This window comes from Oncorhynchus gorbuscha, linkage group LG09 (genome assembly GCF_021184085.1).
Source record: "Oncorhynchus gorbuscha isolate QuinsamMale2020 ecotype Even-year linkage group LG09, OgorEven_v1.0, whole genome shotgun sequence".
NCBI lineage: Eukaryota > Metazoa > Chordata > Actinopteri > Salmoniformes > Salmonidae > Oncorhynchus > Oncorhynchus gorbuscha.
This window is the reverse complement of record NC_060181.1, coordinates 19663634-19680497: the sequence shown is the minus strand read 5'-3', so window position 1 is coordinate 19680497 and position 16864 is coordinate 19663634. Positions and strand designations below refer to the sequence as shown.

Sequence of the window (16864 nt, the reverse complement as noted above, 5' to 3'; positions counted from 1 at the left end):
TAACACTTAGGTTGGATGGAACATAACACTGGCAAAAGGCTAGATAACTGATGATGTATGACCTAATGGCAACATTGAATGTCTATCTTTGCGCATCAAAAATATGACGTTGCCTGGTTACGCGCTCTAGGCATCCATTACAGATGTGATTGGCTACTATGGCAGTCTTGTAACCAATGAGATGAGCTTTCCAGGGATATTCAGTTGACCTGGGTGGTACATAGCAAGGCCTAGAACCTTTTATGCGTAATGTGCACTATTTCTGCCTGGCTGAGAGAGGAGATGCACACTACATTACATCGCTTTAATTGAATCTCTTTTAATAAATGGATCGCTGGTCACTTTAATAATGTTTCCATATCTTGCATAACTCATCTCATATGTATATACTGTATTTTATACCATTTATTGCATCTTGTCTATGCTGCGCTGTCATTGCTCATCCATCCATTTATATGTATATATTCTTATTCCTTTACTTAGCTTTGTGTGTATTAGGTAGTTGTTGTGGAATTGTTAGATTACAGCTAATCTCCCTTCTTACTCCTTTGTTAAATAACACTTTCCTCTATTTCCTCTGTGATGTCAGAGTGGGCCTGGGATTTCCTATTCTTTCTTTTCTCTCTATTTCCTCTGTGATGTCAGAGTGGGCCTGGGATTTCCTATTCTTTCTTTTCTCTCTATTTCCTCTGTGATGTCAGAGTGGGCCTTGGATTTCCTATTCTTTCTTTTCTCCTCTATTTCCTCTGTGATGTCAGAGTGGGCCTGGGATTTCCTATTCTTTCTTTTCTCCTCTATTTCCTCTGTGATGTCAGAGTGGGCCTGGGATTTCCTATTCTTTCTTTTCTCTCTATTTCCTCTGTGATGTCAGAGTGGGCCTGGGATTTCCTATTCTTTCTTTTCTCCTCTATTTCCTCTGTGATGTCAGAGTGGGCCTGGGATTTCCTATTCTTTCTTTCCTCTCTATTTCCTCTGTGATGTCAGAGTGGGCCTGGGATTTCCTATTCTTTTCTCCTCTATTTCCTCTGTGATGTCAGAGTGGGCCTGGGATTTCCTATTCTTTCTTTTCTCCTCTATTTCCTCTGTGATGTCAGAGTGGGCCTGGGATTTCCTATTCTTTCTTTTCTCCTCTATTTCCTCTGTGATGTCAGAGTGGGCCTGGGATTTCCTATTCTTTCTTTTCTCCTCTATTTCCTCTGTGATGTCAGAGTGGGCCTGGGATTTCCTATTCTTTCTTTTCTTCCATTCTTTCTCTCAGGCAGTGACTCATGCAGTCGTTCTTGGCCCAGTCAGGAGAAATAACAGTGCAATTTGTTCACCTCTCTGTGACATGGTTAGGATGCACCGACAGGTCATTCTTAGCCTGCCAGGTGTTTTACATCACAGGAACTTGTAAAACCATTACTAGAGGGACTCAATGAATACAACAAAGAGCTGCTGTTTTTATGTGTAAGTTCATGTTTAAGTTGTTATTCAGCACTGTCAACACTTTGGTAAACACTTTTATAAGCCATGAAATGCACTGGAGCTGCAATGAATGACTATAGCAAAGTGTTCCGATAAGCCGCTAATAATAACAACTCAAGCTTCTCTTTTCTTTTTATATTGAGGAATATTAAGTTAACTTTATCTGGTCGTTGGATTAACAACATGAATTGTTGCATGAGGGAGAAATAATGCAGTGTGACTCGAGTTAGTGGTGCCTCTAACACTGCGGAGCAGTGCCTTAGACTGCCGCGCCACTCAGGAGGCCCCATATTGTATATCCCTAGCAACTACCATGCAGTTGTCGGGGGGGGGGGGGGGGGGTGTAATAGATTTAGAACACTGTCGGGCCATTCAAAGTGACAATTCCAATCAGGCAAACCAAGATGTGACAAATTATGAGATTCACCTTACAAATCAGGAAGTGCATTATTTAAAATGAGAAGCTATGATGAGCTGTCATATGTCTGACATCACATGCTCTTTACACTGATTGTGTCTATCTGTATTCATGATCAGTTAGAGAATTGCCTACTTTCATCACCCAGTGCTGGAAATGCGTTATGATAATAACAATAGCAAAATTCACTCTCAGCAGAGCTGTGACAAATCACACCTTCCAAGTGTGTCTCGGGAGTTGGGATATGCCGAAACACATTTCTAATTCACACATGCGTATCAATACACACTTGTACATGTCTGAATTAGGACAAACATAAGTACCCCCCAAATGTTAGTATTCTAATTGAGAGGGCTCTCCAGGGATGGTGCGGTCTGTCCAAGCATCACCTGGGGCAAACTACCTGCCCTCCAGGACAACAACCACCCGAGCCACTGCCTGTTCACCCCGCTATCATCCAGAAGGCGAGGTCAGTACAGGTGCATCAAAGATGGGACCAAGACTGAAAAACAGCTTCTATCTCAAGGCCATCAGACTGTTAAACAGCCATCACTAGCTCATGAGGCTGCTACCCTATATACATAGACTTTAATGTTGACATATTTTGCACTACTCATCTCATATGTATGTGCTGTATTCTATTTTACTGTATCTTAGTCTATGCCGCTCTGACATTGCTCGTCCAAATATTTATATATTCTTAATTTATATATTATATATATTTATATATTCTTAATTCCATTCCTTTACTTAGATTTGTGTGTATTGTTGTGAAATTAATAACATCTGCTAAACACTCGTATGTGACCAATACATTTTGATTTGAGATGAATATGGTCATTAGTATATCTGTAAAATCTAAAGAACAGCTCGAACATCTCATCTGAATTGTGAACACTGTCCAAAGAAACTTTCCTGTGTCGGTCTGGCTCTGTTCTGCTCTGTTCTCTTTTCTGCTTCGCTCTGCTTCTGTTATTTTCTGCTCTGTTAGGCTCTGTTCTAATTACTTTCTCCATGCTCCTCGAATTTTGTCAGAGCATTGGACACCATTTTGGTTGACCTGAACGGGTGGGTGGGTGGAATGTGGGTGTAAAATGTTAACTACATCTTGGGAGATAGTATCTGTATAGTCTTTTGTGTCATTTGGCTGTCTGACTCACTATCACCTCTGAGTTTGACACTTCCAGAACTTCTGTCAGTATACCTGCAGTGTTGATGCTGCACAGTTTTCCATTAACAATCAGTCAATAGGATATGTGGAGAGTAGGTTTGATATAAACATCCAGTTCACCTAGAAAATTGGAGGCCTCTCACTCTTCAGTGTTGTGACTGCAAAATATTAGTTAAATGCATATGAGTATATTGTATTAAACAGGTCTACAATATAGTTAATATTGTGTATTTGATTGAAATAATTAAAGTATTACTATTGATATAATATATATCAAGGGGATTAAAAGGAGAGTTTAAAATGAATTATTTTCAAATGAAGTCTCCCTTTTTTAAACTTCCCAGTTGGAATGGGTCAGTGCAGATGTCATCTTCTCTCCACACTCTGACAGCAGTTAATGTCAAAAGACTAGTAGTCCAAGTCCTATGAATGAAGCTCCAGTCTGCACAAAGATGGATAAAAATAGCAATGTTTTGTGGGAAAATGTCAAGTGGAGCCAAAAGCCCTCACAAGGTGAAACTAGTCACGAATGGGCACCCGTTTATAGTACCTGAGTTCTCCAGTAGCTTGTTTATTTTTTCTGTGATGTCATATTGTTATCTATCAAAATCCCTGGATTATATTCTTGAACTGTAACATCCCTGAATATTTACCACTTTCTATAACTAGAGGTTTCAATAGGTAGGGATGTCACTCCAAAAGACAGAGCCTATATGTTTAGTATAGTTTCAACTGCTGTCTTCATCAGTGGAGGCTCCACAGAGGAGGAAGGGGAGGACCGTCCTCTTTAGTAAATTTCATGTAAAAAACAAACAAATGTAACATTAATAAAGGTACAATTTTTAGATGAAACTATACTAAACATATACGTCAACAAATAATTTATTTAAACACACTGTTTTACAATGGTCTACAGTAGCCTCAACAGTCATCTCAGCTTGTTTCTGTCCTCCTCTGGGTACATTGACTTCAATACAAAACCTAGGAAGCTCACGGTTGTTACCTGCTTCCATAGATGTACACAGTAATTATGACAACTTCCGGAGGACGTCCTCCAACCTGTCAGAGCTCTTGCAGCATGAACTGACATGTTGTCCACCCAATCAAAAGATCAGAGAATTAATATCATACCGAAAGCTACAGCTAGCTAGCACTGCAGTGCATGAAATGTGGTGAGTAGTTGATTCAAAGAGAGAAAGCCAATAGTTGAACAGTTTTGAACAAATTAAATTCTTCCAAAATTAAGGAGAAGGAAGAGCGAGGGCTATATTCGGTGAGAGCTATATATATATATTTTTTTTTTAAATCTTTAACTTAGATAGAAAATGTAGCCAGACAGTTTTGCCAACTCAACACCCAGCTCAAACAGAGAGGGATGCTATGTTATGTTAGCTAGCTTCTTGATGCACCCATCCCGTTAGCGGGACATCTGCTGAATTGCTGAGCGCCAAATCCAAATTAAAATTATTTAATTTTCATGAAATCACAAGTGCAATATTGCAAAACACAGCTTAGCCTGTTGTTAATCCACCTGGCATGTCAGATGTCAATAAAGCTTTTCGGCGAAAGCATACCAAGCGTTTATGTAAGGACATCTCTCTCAGTAGACAAAATTTTACAAACAGCTAGCAGCCAAGTAGATTGGTCACGAAAGTCAGAAAAGCAATTCAATCGCTTACCTTTGATGATCTTCGGATGTTTGCACTCACAAGACTCCCAGTTACACAATACATTTTCCTTTTGTTCCATAAAGATAATTGTATTTTATATCCAAAATACCTCCATTTGGTTGACGCGTCATGTTCAGAAATCCACAGGCTCGAGGGGTCACGACATTGCAGACGAAAATTCCAAATAGAATCCGTAAAGTTCGTAGAAACATGTCACATGTTTTTTATAATCAATCCTCAGGTTGTTTTTACAATATATAATTGATAATATTTCAACCAGGACTGTAGCTTCTTCAATATGAGAGAGAGAGAGAAATGTCTGCTCCAAGCTGTTGTGCATGCAAAACTCTGCTGGCACCCAGCCATCCACTGACGCGATGTAATCGATCTCGCTCATTTTTCAAAATAAAAGCCTGAAACTATGTCTAAAGACTGTTCACACCATGGGGAAGCCATAGGAAAAGGAATCTGGTTGATATCCCTTGAATTGGAGCGAAGGCGGGCAATGGAACAGAGAGCTTTCAGGAAAAACAGCACTTCCGGGTTGGATTTTCCTCAGGTTTTCGCCTGCAATATCAGTTCTGTTATACTCACAGACAATTTTTTTGACCGTTTTGGATACTTTAGAGTGTTTTCTATCCCAATCTGACAATTATATGCATATTCTAGCTTCTGGGCCTGAGAAATAGCAACCTCATGCACCTCATGATTTGTACAGGGAAAATTCAAGTTTCATGCAGTAGCCTAAGCCTATTGATGTTACATTGAGCTGGGTGAATGTAATATTATCATCAAATATGCTGTCATAGAAATATAAGGCCACGCTGAATCAAAATAATCATCCTCCCTCATCTTAAATGGCACCAACCACCACTGGTCATCATCTAGGTCACATCTAGAGTTTTTCTTCTCTTTTTGATTGAGGTTAATGCAAGTGCTCTCAGAGGATAGAAGTGTTTGAGCGTTCACATCTTATGTGGCTGGTACAAAGAAAGACAAGTGTAGTTTAGCCACTTCAGAGTTACCAAGGTTCAGGTTGATATTAACTTCATGCCGGCAAGGTCTTTTTCTCCTTCGTTTGTCCCGGCTTGCTGGGTCTGATTTGATGTCTGTGTCTGTTATGGTGTGTGTGTCTGGGTGCGCTTTTCCACTGCGGCGGTTCTGTGATGAAATTGCCCTACAGAGCTGTAGGGTTTAGGAATGACCTCTCTCAGGCCCCTCCAACGAAGTTTGAAGGTCACCTCAAGCTCAACCGCTTTCTTTCAGTGGAATTCAATGTTTATTCTCCAAATACCCCATGTTTTATGGTTCCCCTTGAGATGTACTGTAGCCAGCCAGTGATTTCTACAACCGGTTACCTTCATCCTTCACTGCTTAATGTGCACTCACATCAATACACACCATATTAAACATACAGACATCAATACACACCATATTAAACATACAGACATCAATACACACCATATTAAACATAGACATCAATACACACCATATTAGACACAGACATCAATACACATCATGTTAGACACGCAGACATCAATACACATCATATTAGACACGCAGACATCAATACACATCATATTAGACACGCAGACATCAATACACATCATATTACACGCAGACATCAATACACATCATATTACACGCAGACATCAATACACATCATATTACACGCAGACATCAATACACATCATATTACACGCAGACATCAATACACATCATGTTAGACACACAGACATCAATACACATCATGTTAGACACGCAGACATCAATACACATCATGTTAGACACGCAGACATCAATACACATCATGTTAGACACGCAGACATCAATACACATCATGTTAGACACGCAGACATCAATACACATCATGTTAGACGCGCAGACATCAATACACATCATGTTAGACACGCAGACATCAATACACATCATGTTAGACACACAGACATCAATACACATCATATTACACGCAGACATCAATACACATCATATTACACACAGACATCAATACACATCATGTGGTCCTTCTGTAGCTCAGTTGGTAGAGCATGGCGCTTGTAACGCCAGGGTAGTGGGTTCGATCCCCGGGACCACCCATACGTAGAATGTATGCACACATGACTGTAAGTCGCTTTGGATAAAAGCGTCTGCTAAATGGCATATATTATATTATTATTATATGTTAGACACGCAGACATCAATACACATCATGTTAGACACGCAGACATCAATACACATCATGTTAGACACGCAGACATCAATACACATCATATTAGACACGCAGACATCAATACACATCATATTACACACAGACATCAATACACATCATGTTAGACACGCAGACATCAATACACATCATGTTAGACACGCAGACATCAATACACATCATGTTAGACACAGACATCAATACACATCATGTTAGACACGCAGACATCAATACACATCATGTTAGACACGCAGACATCAATACACATCATGTTAGACGCGCAGACATCAATACACATCATATTACACGCAGACATCAATACACATCATGTTAGACACACAGACATCAATACACATCATATTACACGCAGACATCAATACACATCATGTTAGACACGCAGACATCAATACATATCATATTAGACACGCAGACATCAATACACATCATATTACACACAGACATCAATACACATCATGTTAGACACGCAGACATCAATACACACCATGTTAGACACGCAGACATCAATACACACTATGTTAGACACGCAGACATCAATACACATGTTAGACGCAGACATCAATACACACCATGTTAGACACGCAGACATCAATACACACCATGTTAGACACGCAGACATCAATACACACCATGTTAGACACGCAGACATCAATACACACCATGTTAGACACGCAGACATCAATACACACCATGTTAGACACGCAGACATCAATACACATCATATTACACACAGACATCAATACACATCATGTTAGACACGCAGACATCAATACACATCATGTTAGACACGCAGACATCAATACACATCATATTACACACAGACATCAATACACATCATGTTAGACACGCAGACATCAATACACATCATATTAGACACGCAGACATCAATACACATCATGTTAGACACGCAGACATCAATACACATCATGTTAGACACGCAGACATCAATACACATCATATTAGACACGCAGACATCAATACACATCATGTTAGACACGCAGACATCAATACACATCATGTTAGACACGCAGACATCAATACACATCATGTTAGACACGCAGACATCAATACACATCATGTTAGACACGCAGACATCAATACACATCATGTTAGACACGCAGACATCAATACACATCATGTTAGACACGCAGACATCAATACACATCATGTTAGACACGCAGACATCAATACACATCATGTTAGACACGCAGACACGCAGACATCAATACACATCATGTTAGACACGCAGACATCAATACACATCATGTTAGACACGCAGACATCAATACACATCATGTTAGACACGCAGACATCAATACACATCATATTAGACACGCAATAGACATCAATACACACATCATGTTAGACACGCAGACATCAATACACACCATGTTAGACACGCAGACATCAATACACATCATGTTAGACACGCAGACATCAATACACATCATGTTAGACACGCAGACATCAATACACATCATGTTAGACACGCAGACATCAATACACATCATGTTAGACACGCAGACATCAATACACATCATGTTAGACACGCAGACATCAATACACATCATGTTAGACACGCAGACATCAATACACATCATGTTAGACACGCAGACATCAATACACATCATGTTAGACACGCAGACATCAATACACATCATGTTAGACATTCAGACATCTGTAGAGGTTGAATAGACTAGTAATAGGGGTTGCAACAATTTTGGCGGATCATTTTAGAGAGGGTCCAGATTTTCTAGCCCAGCTGATTTGTAGGGATCCAGATTTTGTAGTTCTTTCAGAACATCAGCTGTCTGGATTTGGGTTAAGGAGAAGCGGGGGCGGGGCAAGTTGCTACAGAGGGTACGGAGATGTTGGCAGGGGTTGGGGTAGCCAGGTGGAAAGCATGGCCAGCAGTAGAAAATGCTTATTGAAATGATCGATTATCGTAGATTTATCTGTGGTGACAGTGTTTCCTATCCTCAGTACAGTGGGCAGCTGGGAGGAGGTGCTCTTATTCTCATTATGGAATTAGTTCTCACAGGAAAAAAATGTCTGTTTGAAAAAGCCTTAGTTTTTCAAACTGATTGAGTATATTGGTTCCTGACTTCCCTGAAAAGTTGCATATTGCGTGTGCTATTCGATGCTAATGCAGAACGTCACAGGATGGCAGTCAAGTCTTGGGTGAACCAAGGGCTATATCTGTTCTTAGTTCTTCTTAGTTCTACATTTTTTTGAAAGTGGCATGCTTATTTAAGATTGAAAGGAAAGTACTTTTGAAGAGCAACCAGGCATGTCTATGGTAGAGAAATGAACATTCAGTTCTCTGGCAACAGCTCAGTTGGACATTCCTGCAGTCTGTATGCCAATTGCATGCTCTCTCCACTTGAGACATTTGTGGAACTGAGTTGTGTGACACAACTGCACATTTTAGACTGGCCTTTAATTTCCCCAGCACAAGGTGCACCTGTGTAATGATCAGAGTTCAGTAAAGGTGTTTTGCGGAAAAATATCTTGGCATTATCTCAACCAGCTTCATGAGGTAGTCACCTGGAATGCATTTCAATTTAAAGCTGTGCCTTGTTAAAAGTTAAGTTGTGGAATTTTTTTGCTTCTGAATGTGTTTGAGCTAATCAGTTGTGTTGTGGCAATTTTATTTTTTTAAATGTAACCTTTATTTAACTAGACAAGTCAGTTAGGAACATTTTATTTTATTTACAATGACGGCCTAGGAACAGTGGGTTAACTGCCTAGTTCAGGGACAGAATGACAGATTTTTACCTTGTCAGCTAGGGGATTCGATTTAGCTACCTTATGATTACTGGCGCAACACTCTAACCACTAGGCTACCTGCCACCCCAAGGTAGGGGTTGATATACAGAAGATAGCCCTATTTGGTAAAATGCCAAGTCCTTATTATGGCAAGAACAGCTCAAATAAGCAGTCAATCCGGGAAATGTAAAAAACTTCTTAATAGTGCAGTCGCAAAACCATCAAGCGCAATGATGAAACTGGCTCTCATGAGGACTGCCACAGAAAGGAAGACCCAGAGTTACCTCTACTGCAGAGGATAAGTTCATTAGAGTTACCAGCCTCAGAAATTGCAGCCCAAATAAATGTTTCTCAGAGTTCAAGTAGCAGACACATCTCAACATCAACTGTTCAGAGGAGACTGCATGAATCAGGCCTTCATGATCGAATTGCATCAAAGAAACCACTAAAGGACACCAAAAATAATAAGAAGAGACTTGCTTGGGTCAAGAAACATGAGCAATGGACATTAGACCGGTGGAAATCATTCCGTTTGGTCTGATGAGTTCAAATTTTGGGATATTTGGTTCCAACCGCCGTGTCTTTGTGAGACGCAGAGTAGGTGAACGGATGACCTTCACATGTATGGTTCCCACCATGAAGCATGGAGGAGGTGGTGTCGGGGTGCTTTGCTGGTGACACTGTCTGTGCTTTATGTGGAGTTCAAGGCACACTTAGCCAGTATGGCTACCAGAGCATTATGTAGCGATACGCCATCCCATCTTGTTTGCGCATAGTGGGACAATCATTTGTTTTTCAACAGGACAGTGACCCAAAACACCCCTCCAGCCTGTGTAAGGGCTATTTGATATTTGATGGAGTGCTTCATCAGATAACCTGGCCTCCACAATCAACCCAATTTGAGATGGTTTGGGTTGAGTTGGGCCGCAGAGTGAAGGAAAAGCAGCCAACAATTGCTCAGCATATGTGGGAACTCCTTCAAGACTGTTGGAAAAGCATTCCAGGTGAAGCTGGTTGAGAGAATCGTGTGTGTGTGTGTGTATGCAAAGTGTGCAAAGCTGTAATCAAGGCAAAGGGTGGCTACTTTGAAGAATCTAAAATAGATTTTGATTTGTTTAACACTTTTTTGGTTACTACATGTATCCATATGTGTTATTTCATATTTTTGATGTCTTCACTATTCTTCTACAATGTCAAATAGTAAAAATAAAGAAAAACTCCAAAAAGGGGGTTTGTCCAAACTTTTGTCTATCATATTTGAAGTGCACCTATGATGAAAATTACAGGCCTCATCTTTTTAAGTGGGAGAACTTGCACAATTGGTGGCTGACTAAATATTTTTTTGCCCCACTGTATATACAACCATTCCAGCTTTGTGAATTTTACTGCGAAGAGACAGAATCATTAGATCACTTGTTTTGGTACTGCCCATATGTAGCTTGTTTTTGGTCACAGGTTCAGGATTGTATGAAGAATTGCAACATTTACCTGGAGCTAACTCTGCCAATAGCACTGGTATTACCCCAGGAAATCTTACGTTTTATTACAAACAGCCGGGAGGAACTATTGGATATAAGAGCAACGTCAACTTACCAACATTACGACCAGGAATACGACTTTCCCGAAGCGGATCCTCTGTTTGGTTTAGTCACAATTCAACGGCTCAGACACGAGGTATGTGGCAGGGTCAATCACGGAGGAAAACAAGAAACCCAGCCCCGTCACGGACCACGATGTCCTGCTCCCAGACAAACTAAACAACTTTTTAGCTTGGTTTGAGGACAATACAGTGCCAACGACACAGCCCGCTACCAAAACCTGGGTCTTGACCCCGCCCTGTGCAACTGGGTCCTGGACTTCCTGACGGTCTACATTTTCATTTAAGTCATTTAGCAGACGCTCTTATCCAGAGCGACTTACAAATTGGTGCATTCACCTTATGACATCCAGTGGAACAGTCACTTTACAATAGTGCATCTAAATCTTAAAGGGGGGGGGGGTGAGAATGATTACTTATCCTATCCTAGGTATTCCTTAAAGAGGTGTCTCCGGAAGGTGGTGATTGACTCCGCTGTCCTGGCGTCGTGAGGGAGTTTGTTCCACCATTGGGGGGCCAGAGCAGCGAACAGTTTTGACTGGGCTGAGCGGGAACTGTACTTCCTCAGTGGTAGGGAGGCGAGCAGGCCAGAGGTGGATGAACGCAGTGCCCTTGTTTGGGTGTAGGGCCTGATCAGAGCCTGGAGGTACTGAGGTGCCGTTCCCCTCACAGCTCCGTAGGCAAGCACCATGGTCTTGTAGCGGATGCGAGCTTCAACTGGAAACCAGTGGAGAGAGCGGAGAGCGGGGGTGACGTGAGAGAACTTGGGAAGGTTGAACACCAGACGGGCTGCGGCGTTCTGGATGAGTTGTAGGGGTTTAATGGCACAGGCAGGGAGCCCAGCCAACAGCGAGTTGCAGTAATCCAGACGGGAGATGACAAGTGCCTGGATTAGGACCTGCGCCGCTTCCTGTGTGAGGCAGGGTCGTACTCTGCGGATGTTGTAGAGCATGAACCTACAGGAACGGGCCACCGCCTTGATGTTAGTTGAGAACGACAGGGTGTTGTCCAGGATCACGCCAAGGTTCTTAGCGCTCTGGGAGGAGGACACAATGGAGTTGTCAACCGTGATGGCGAGATCATGGAACGGGCAGTCCTTCCCCAGGAGGAAGAGCAGCTCTGTCTTGCCGAGGTTCAGCTTGAGGTGGTGATCCGTCATCCACACTGATATGTCTGCCAGACATGCAGAGATGCGATTCGCCACCTGGTCATCGGAAGGGGGAAAGGAGAAGATTAATTGTGTGTCGTCTGCATAGCAATGATAGGAGAGACCATGTGAGGTTATGACAGAGCCAAGTGACTTGGTGTATAGAGAGAATAGGAGAGGGCCTAGAACAGAGCCCTGGGGGACACCAGTGGTGAGAGCGCGTGGTGAGGAGATTCTCGCCACGCCACCTGGTAGGAGCGACCTGTCAGGTAGGACGCAATCCAAGCGTGGGCCGCGCCGGAGATGCCCAACTCGGAGAGGGTGGAGAGGAGGATCTGATGGTTCACAGTATCGAAGGCAGCCGATAGGTCTAGAAGGATGAGAGCAGAGGAGAGAGAGTTAGCTTTAGCAGTGCGGAGCGCCTCCGTGATACAGAGAAGAGCAGTCTCAGTTGAATGACTAGTCTTGAAACCTGACTGATTTGGATCAAGAAGGTCATTCAGAGAGAGATAGTGGGAGAGCTGGCCAAGGACGGCACGTTCAAGAGTTTGAGAGAAAAGAAAGAAGGGATACGGGTCTGTAGTTGTTGACATCGGAGGGATCGAGTGTAGGTTTTTTCAGAAGGGGTGCAACTCTCGCTCTCTTGAAGACGGAAGGGACGTAGCCAGCGGTCAGGGATGAGTTGATGAGCGAGGTGAGGTAAGGGAGAAGGTCTCCGGAAATGGTCTGGAAAAGAGAGGAGGGGATAGGGTCAAGTGGGCAGGTTGTTGGGTGGCCGGCCGTCACAAGACGCGAGATTTCATCTGGAGAGAGAGGGGAGAAAGAGGTCAGAGCACAGGGTAGGGCAGTGTGAGCAGAACCAGCGGTGCCGTTTGACTTAGCAAACGAGGATCGGATGTCGTCGACCTTCTTTTCAAAATGGTTGACGAAGTCATCTGCAGAGAGGGAGGAGGGGGGGGAGGGGGAGAAGGATTCAGGAGGGAGGAGAAGGTGGCAAAGAGCTTCCTAGGGTTAGAGACAGATGCTTGGAATTTAGAGTGGTAGAAAATGGCTTTAGCAGCAGAGACAGAGGAGGAAAATGTAGAGAGGAGGGAGTGAAAGGATGCCAGGTCCGCAGGGAGGCGAGTTTTCCTCCATTTCCGCTCGCCTGCCCGGAGCCCTGTTCTGTGAGTTCGCAATGAGTTGTCCCCAGGTGGTGAGGGTAGGAAACGGCATCTCCACCCCGCTGATTCTAAACACTAGGGCCCCACAAGGGTGCGTTCTCAGCCCTCTCCTGTACTCCCTGTTCACCCATGACTGCGTGGCCATGCCCGCCTCCAACTCAATCATCCAGTTTGCAGACGCAACTACAGTGGTGGGCTTGATTACCAACAACGACGAGACGGCCTACAGGGAGGAGGTGACGGCCCTCGGAGTGTGGTGTCAGGAAAATAACCTCATACTCAATGTCAACAAAACAAGGGAGATGATCGTGGACTTCAGGAAACAGCAGAGGGCAGCCCCCTATCCACATCGATGGGACAGTAGTGGAGAAGGTGAAAAGTTTTAAGTTCCTCGGCGTACACATCACAGACAAACTGAAATGGTCCACCCACACAGACAGTGTGGTGAAGAAGGCCCAACAGCGCCTCTTCAACCTCAGGAGGCTGAAGAAATTTGGTTTGTCACCAAAATCACTCACAAACTTTTACAGATGCACAATCGAGAGCACCCTGTCGGGCTGTATCACCGCCTGGTACGGCAACTGCTCCGCCCACAACCGCAAGGCTCTCCAGAGGGTAGTGAGGTCTCCACAACGCATCACCGGGGGTAAACTAGGTAGTTTAGTTTAGTTCGCTCTCCAGGACACCGACACCACCCAATGTCACAGGAAGGCCAAAAACATCATCAAGGACAACAACCACCCAACCCACTGCCTGTTCACCCCGCTATCATCCAGAAGGCGAGGTCAGTACAGGTGCATCAAAGCTGGGATCGAGAGACGGAAAAACAGCTTCTATCTCAAGGCCATCAGACTGTTAATTGGCCATCACGAACATTGAGTGGCTGCTACCAACATACTGACTCAATCTCTAGCCACTTTAGTAATTAAAAATTGGATGTAATAAATATATCACTAAACTATGCCACTCTAAACAATGCCACTTTATATAATGTTTACATACCCTACACTACTCTTCTCATATGTATATACTGTACTCTATACCATCTACTGCATCTTGCCTATGCTGTTTGGCCATCGCTCATATTCTTATTCATTCCTTTACACTTGTACGTATAAGGTAGTTGTGAAATTGTTTGATTACTTGTTAGATATTACTTCATGGTCGGAACTAGAAGCACAAGCACTTCGCTACACTCGCATTAACATCTGCTAACCATTTCTATGTGACCAATACATGTTATTTTATTTGGTGCGTAATTTTGAAATGTCATAGTCAATTGATGAATATTATAATAAGACTCTTAGTAAAAATGTTTCATTTACAATCTGTAGAATCTATGAGAATAGAAATGTTCAGAACTTTTTTGAAACATTACATTGCAGTTGAAAACTATATGACAATTAGAATAAATAATATTTGAGGATTGGTAATTATTCAGACAATTATAATGATAGGACCCAGAATCTATTTGCAATATTAATGCAACTCTAACAAAACGAAAGGTTGAAAAGCAAAGGTATTACTTGTACTGTTAAGATGGGGTGAAACAGTCAACATTTGCCCCAATCTGTTAATTCAGTCCAATCTGTTCCAAAGTAACTTCTAGATACATCTGAATGAGCAACTGACATCATGAGCACCTACTAACAAGACGACAACAACAGATGATAGAATAAGGCCCGGTACTTCAGTGTGATGTATTTATGAATCAATGTGTGATTTGTGTCCCCAGATGAAGCGGTTGCTGCAGACACCGAGGAGGCGGTTGTTGACCACAGCTATGTAAAGAAGAAACTGGAGCATGGACTCACTCGAATCTGGCAGGTCAGAACATAAGCTCTCTTCTCTCTCGCTCCCTCCCTCTCTTCTCTCTCGCTCCCTCCCTCTCTTCTCTCTCGCTCCCTCCCTCCCTCTCTTCTCTCTCGCTCCCTCCCTCCTCCCTCTCTCTCGCTCCCTCCCTCCCTCTCTTCTCTCTCGCTCCCTCCCTCCCTCTCTTCTCTCTCGCTCCCTCCCTCCCTCCCTCTCTCTCTCGCTCCCTCCCTCCCTCCCTCTCTTCTCTCTCGCTCCCTCCCTCCCTCCCTCTCTTCTCTCTCGCTCCCTCCCTCCCTCTCTTCTCTCTCGCTCCCTCCCTCCCTCCCTCTCTTCTCTCTCGCTCCCTCCCTCCCTCCCTCTCTTCTCTCTCGCTCCCTCCCTCCCTCCCTCTCTTCTCTCTCGCTCGCTCCCTCCCTCCCTCTCTTCTCTCTCGCTCGCTCCCTCCCTCCCTCCCTCTCTCTCTCGCTCGCTCCCTCCCTCCCTCTCTTCTCTCGCTCGCTCCCTCCCTCCCTCTCTTCTCTCTCGCTCCCTCCCTCCCTCCCTCTCTTCTCTCTCCTCCCTCCCTCCCTCCCTCCCTCTCTTCTCTCTCTCTCGCTCCCCCTCCCTCCCTCTCTTCTCTCTCGCTCCCTCCCTCCCTCTCTTCTCTCTCCCTCCCTCCCTCCCTCTCTTCTCTCTCCTCCCTCCCTCTCTCTCTCCCTCCCTCCCTCCCTCTCTTCTCTCTCTCCCTCCCTCCCTCCCTCCCTCTCTTCTCTCTCGCTCCCTCCCTCCCTCCCTCTCTTCTCTCTCCCTCCCCCTCCCTCCCTCTCTTCTCTCTCTCCTCCCTCCCTCCCTCCCTCTCTCTCTCCCTCCCTCCCTCCCTCCCTCTTCTCTCTCGCTCCCTCCCTCCCTCCCTCTCTTCTCTCTCGCTCCCTCCCTCCCTCCCTCTCTTCTCTCTCGCTCCCTCCCTCCCTCCCTCTCTTCTCTCTCGCTCCCTCCCTCCCTCCTCTCTCCTCCCTCTTCTCTCTCGCTCCCTCCCTCCCTCCCTCTCTCTCTCGCTCCCTCCCTCCCTCCCTCTCTTCTCGCTCCCTCCCTCCCTCCCTCTCTCTCTCTCGCTCCCTCCCTCCCTCCTCTCTTCTCTCTCTCTTCTCCCTCCCTCCCTCCCTCTCTTCTCTCTCGCTCCCTCCCTCCCTCCCTCTCTTCTCTCTCGCTCCCTCCCTCCCTCCCTCTCTTCTCTCTCGCTCCCTCCCTCCCTCCCTCTCTTCTCTCTCGCTCCCTCCCTCCCTCCCTCTCTCTCGCTCCCTCCCTCCCTCCCCTCCTCTCTTCTCGCTCCCTCCCTCCCTCCCTCTCTTCTCTCTCGCTCCCTCCCTCCCTCCCTCTCTCTCTCTCTCCCTCCCTCCCTCCCTCCCTCCCTCCCTCCCTTCTTCTCTCTCCCTCCCTCCCTCCC

The 16864-nt window shown here is 44.4% G+C and overlaps 1 protein-coding gene across 1 annotated transcript in view; it reads left to right on the top strand.

Annotated features, from left to right (window-relative positions):
• LOC124043095 (syndetin-like) overlaps nucleotides 1–15465 on the top strand; it is a 145471-nt gene extending 130006 nt beyond the window's left edge. Inside the window, exon 14 of the mRNA XM_046361263.1 lies at nucleotides 15362–15465. Coding sequence (XP_046217219.1) covers nucleotides 15362–15465 — 104 coding nt within the window. The remainder of the gene's footprint in view (nucleotides 1–15361) is intronic.
• The last annotated feature ends 1399 nt before the right edge of the window (nucleotides 15466–16864 follow it).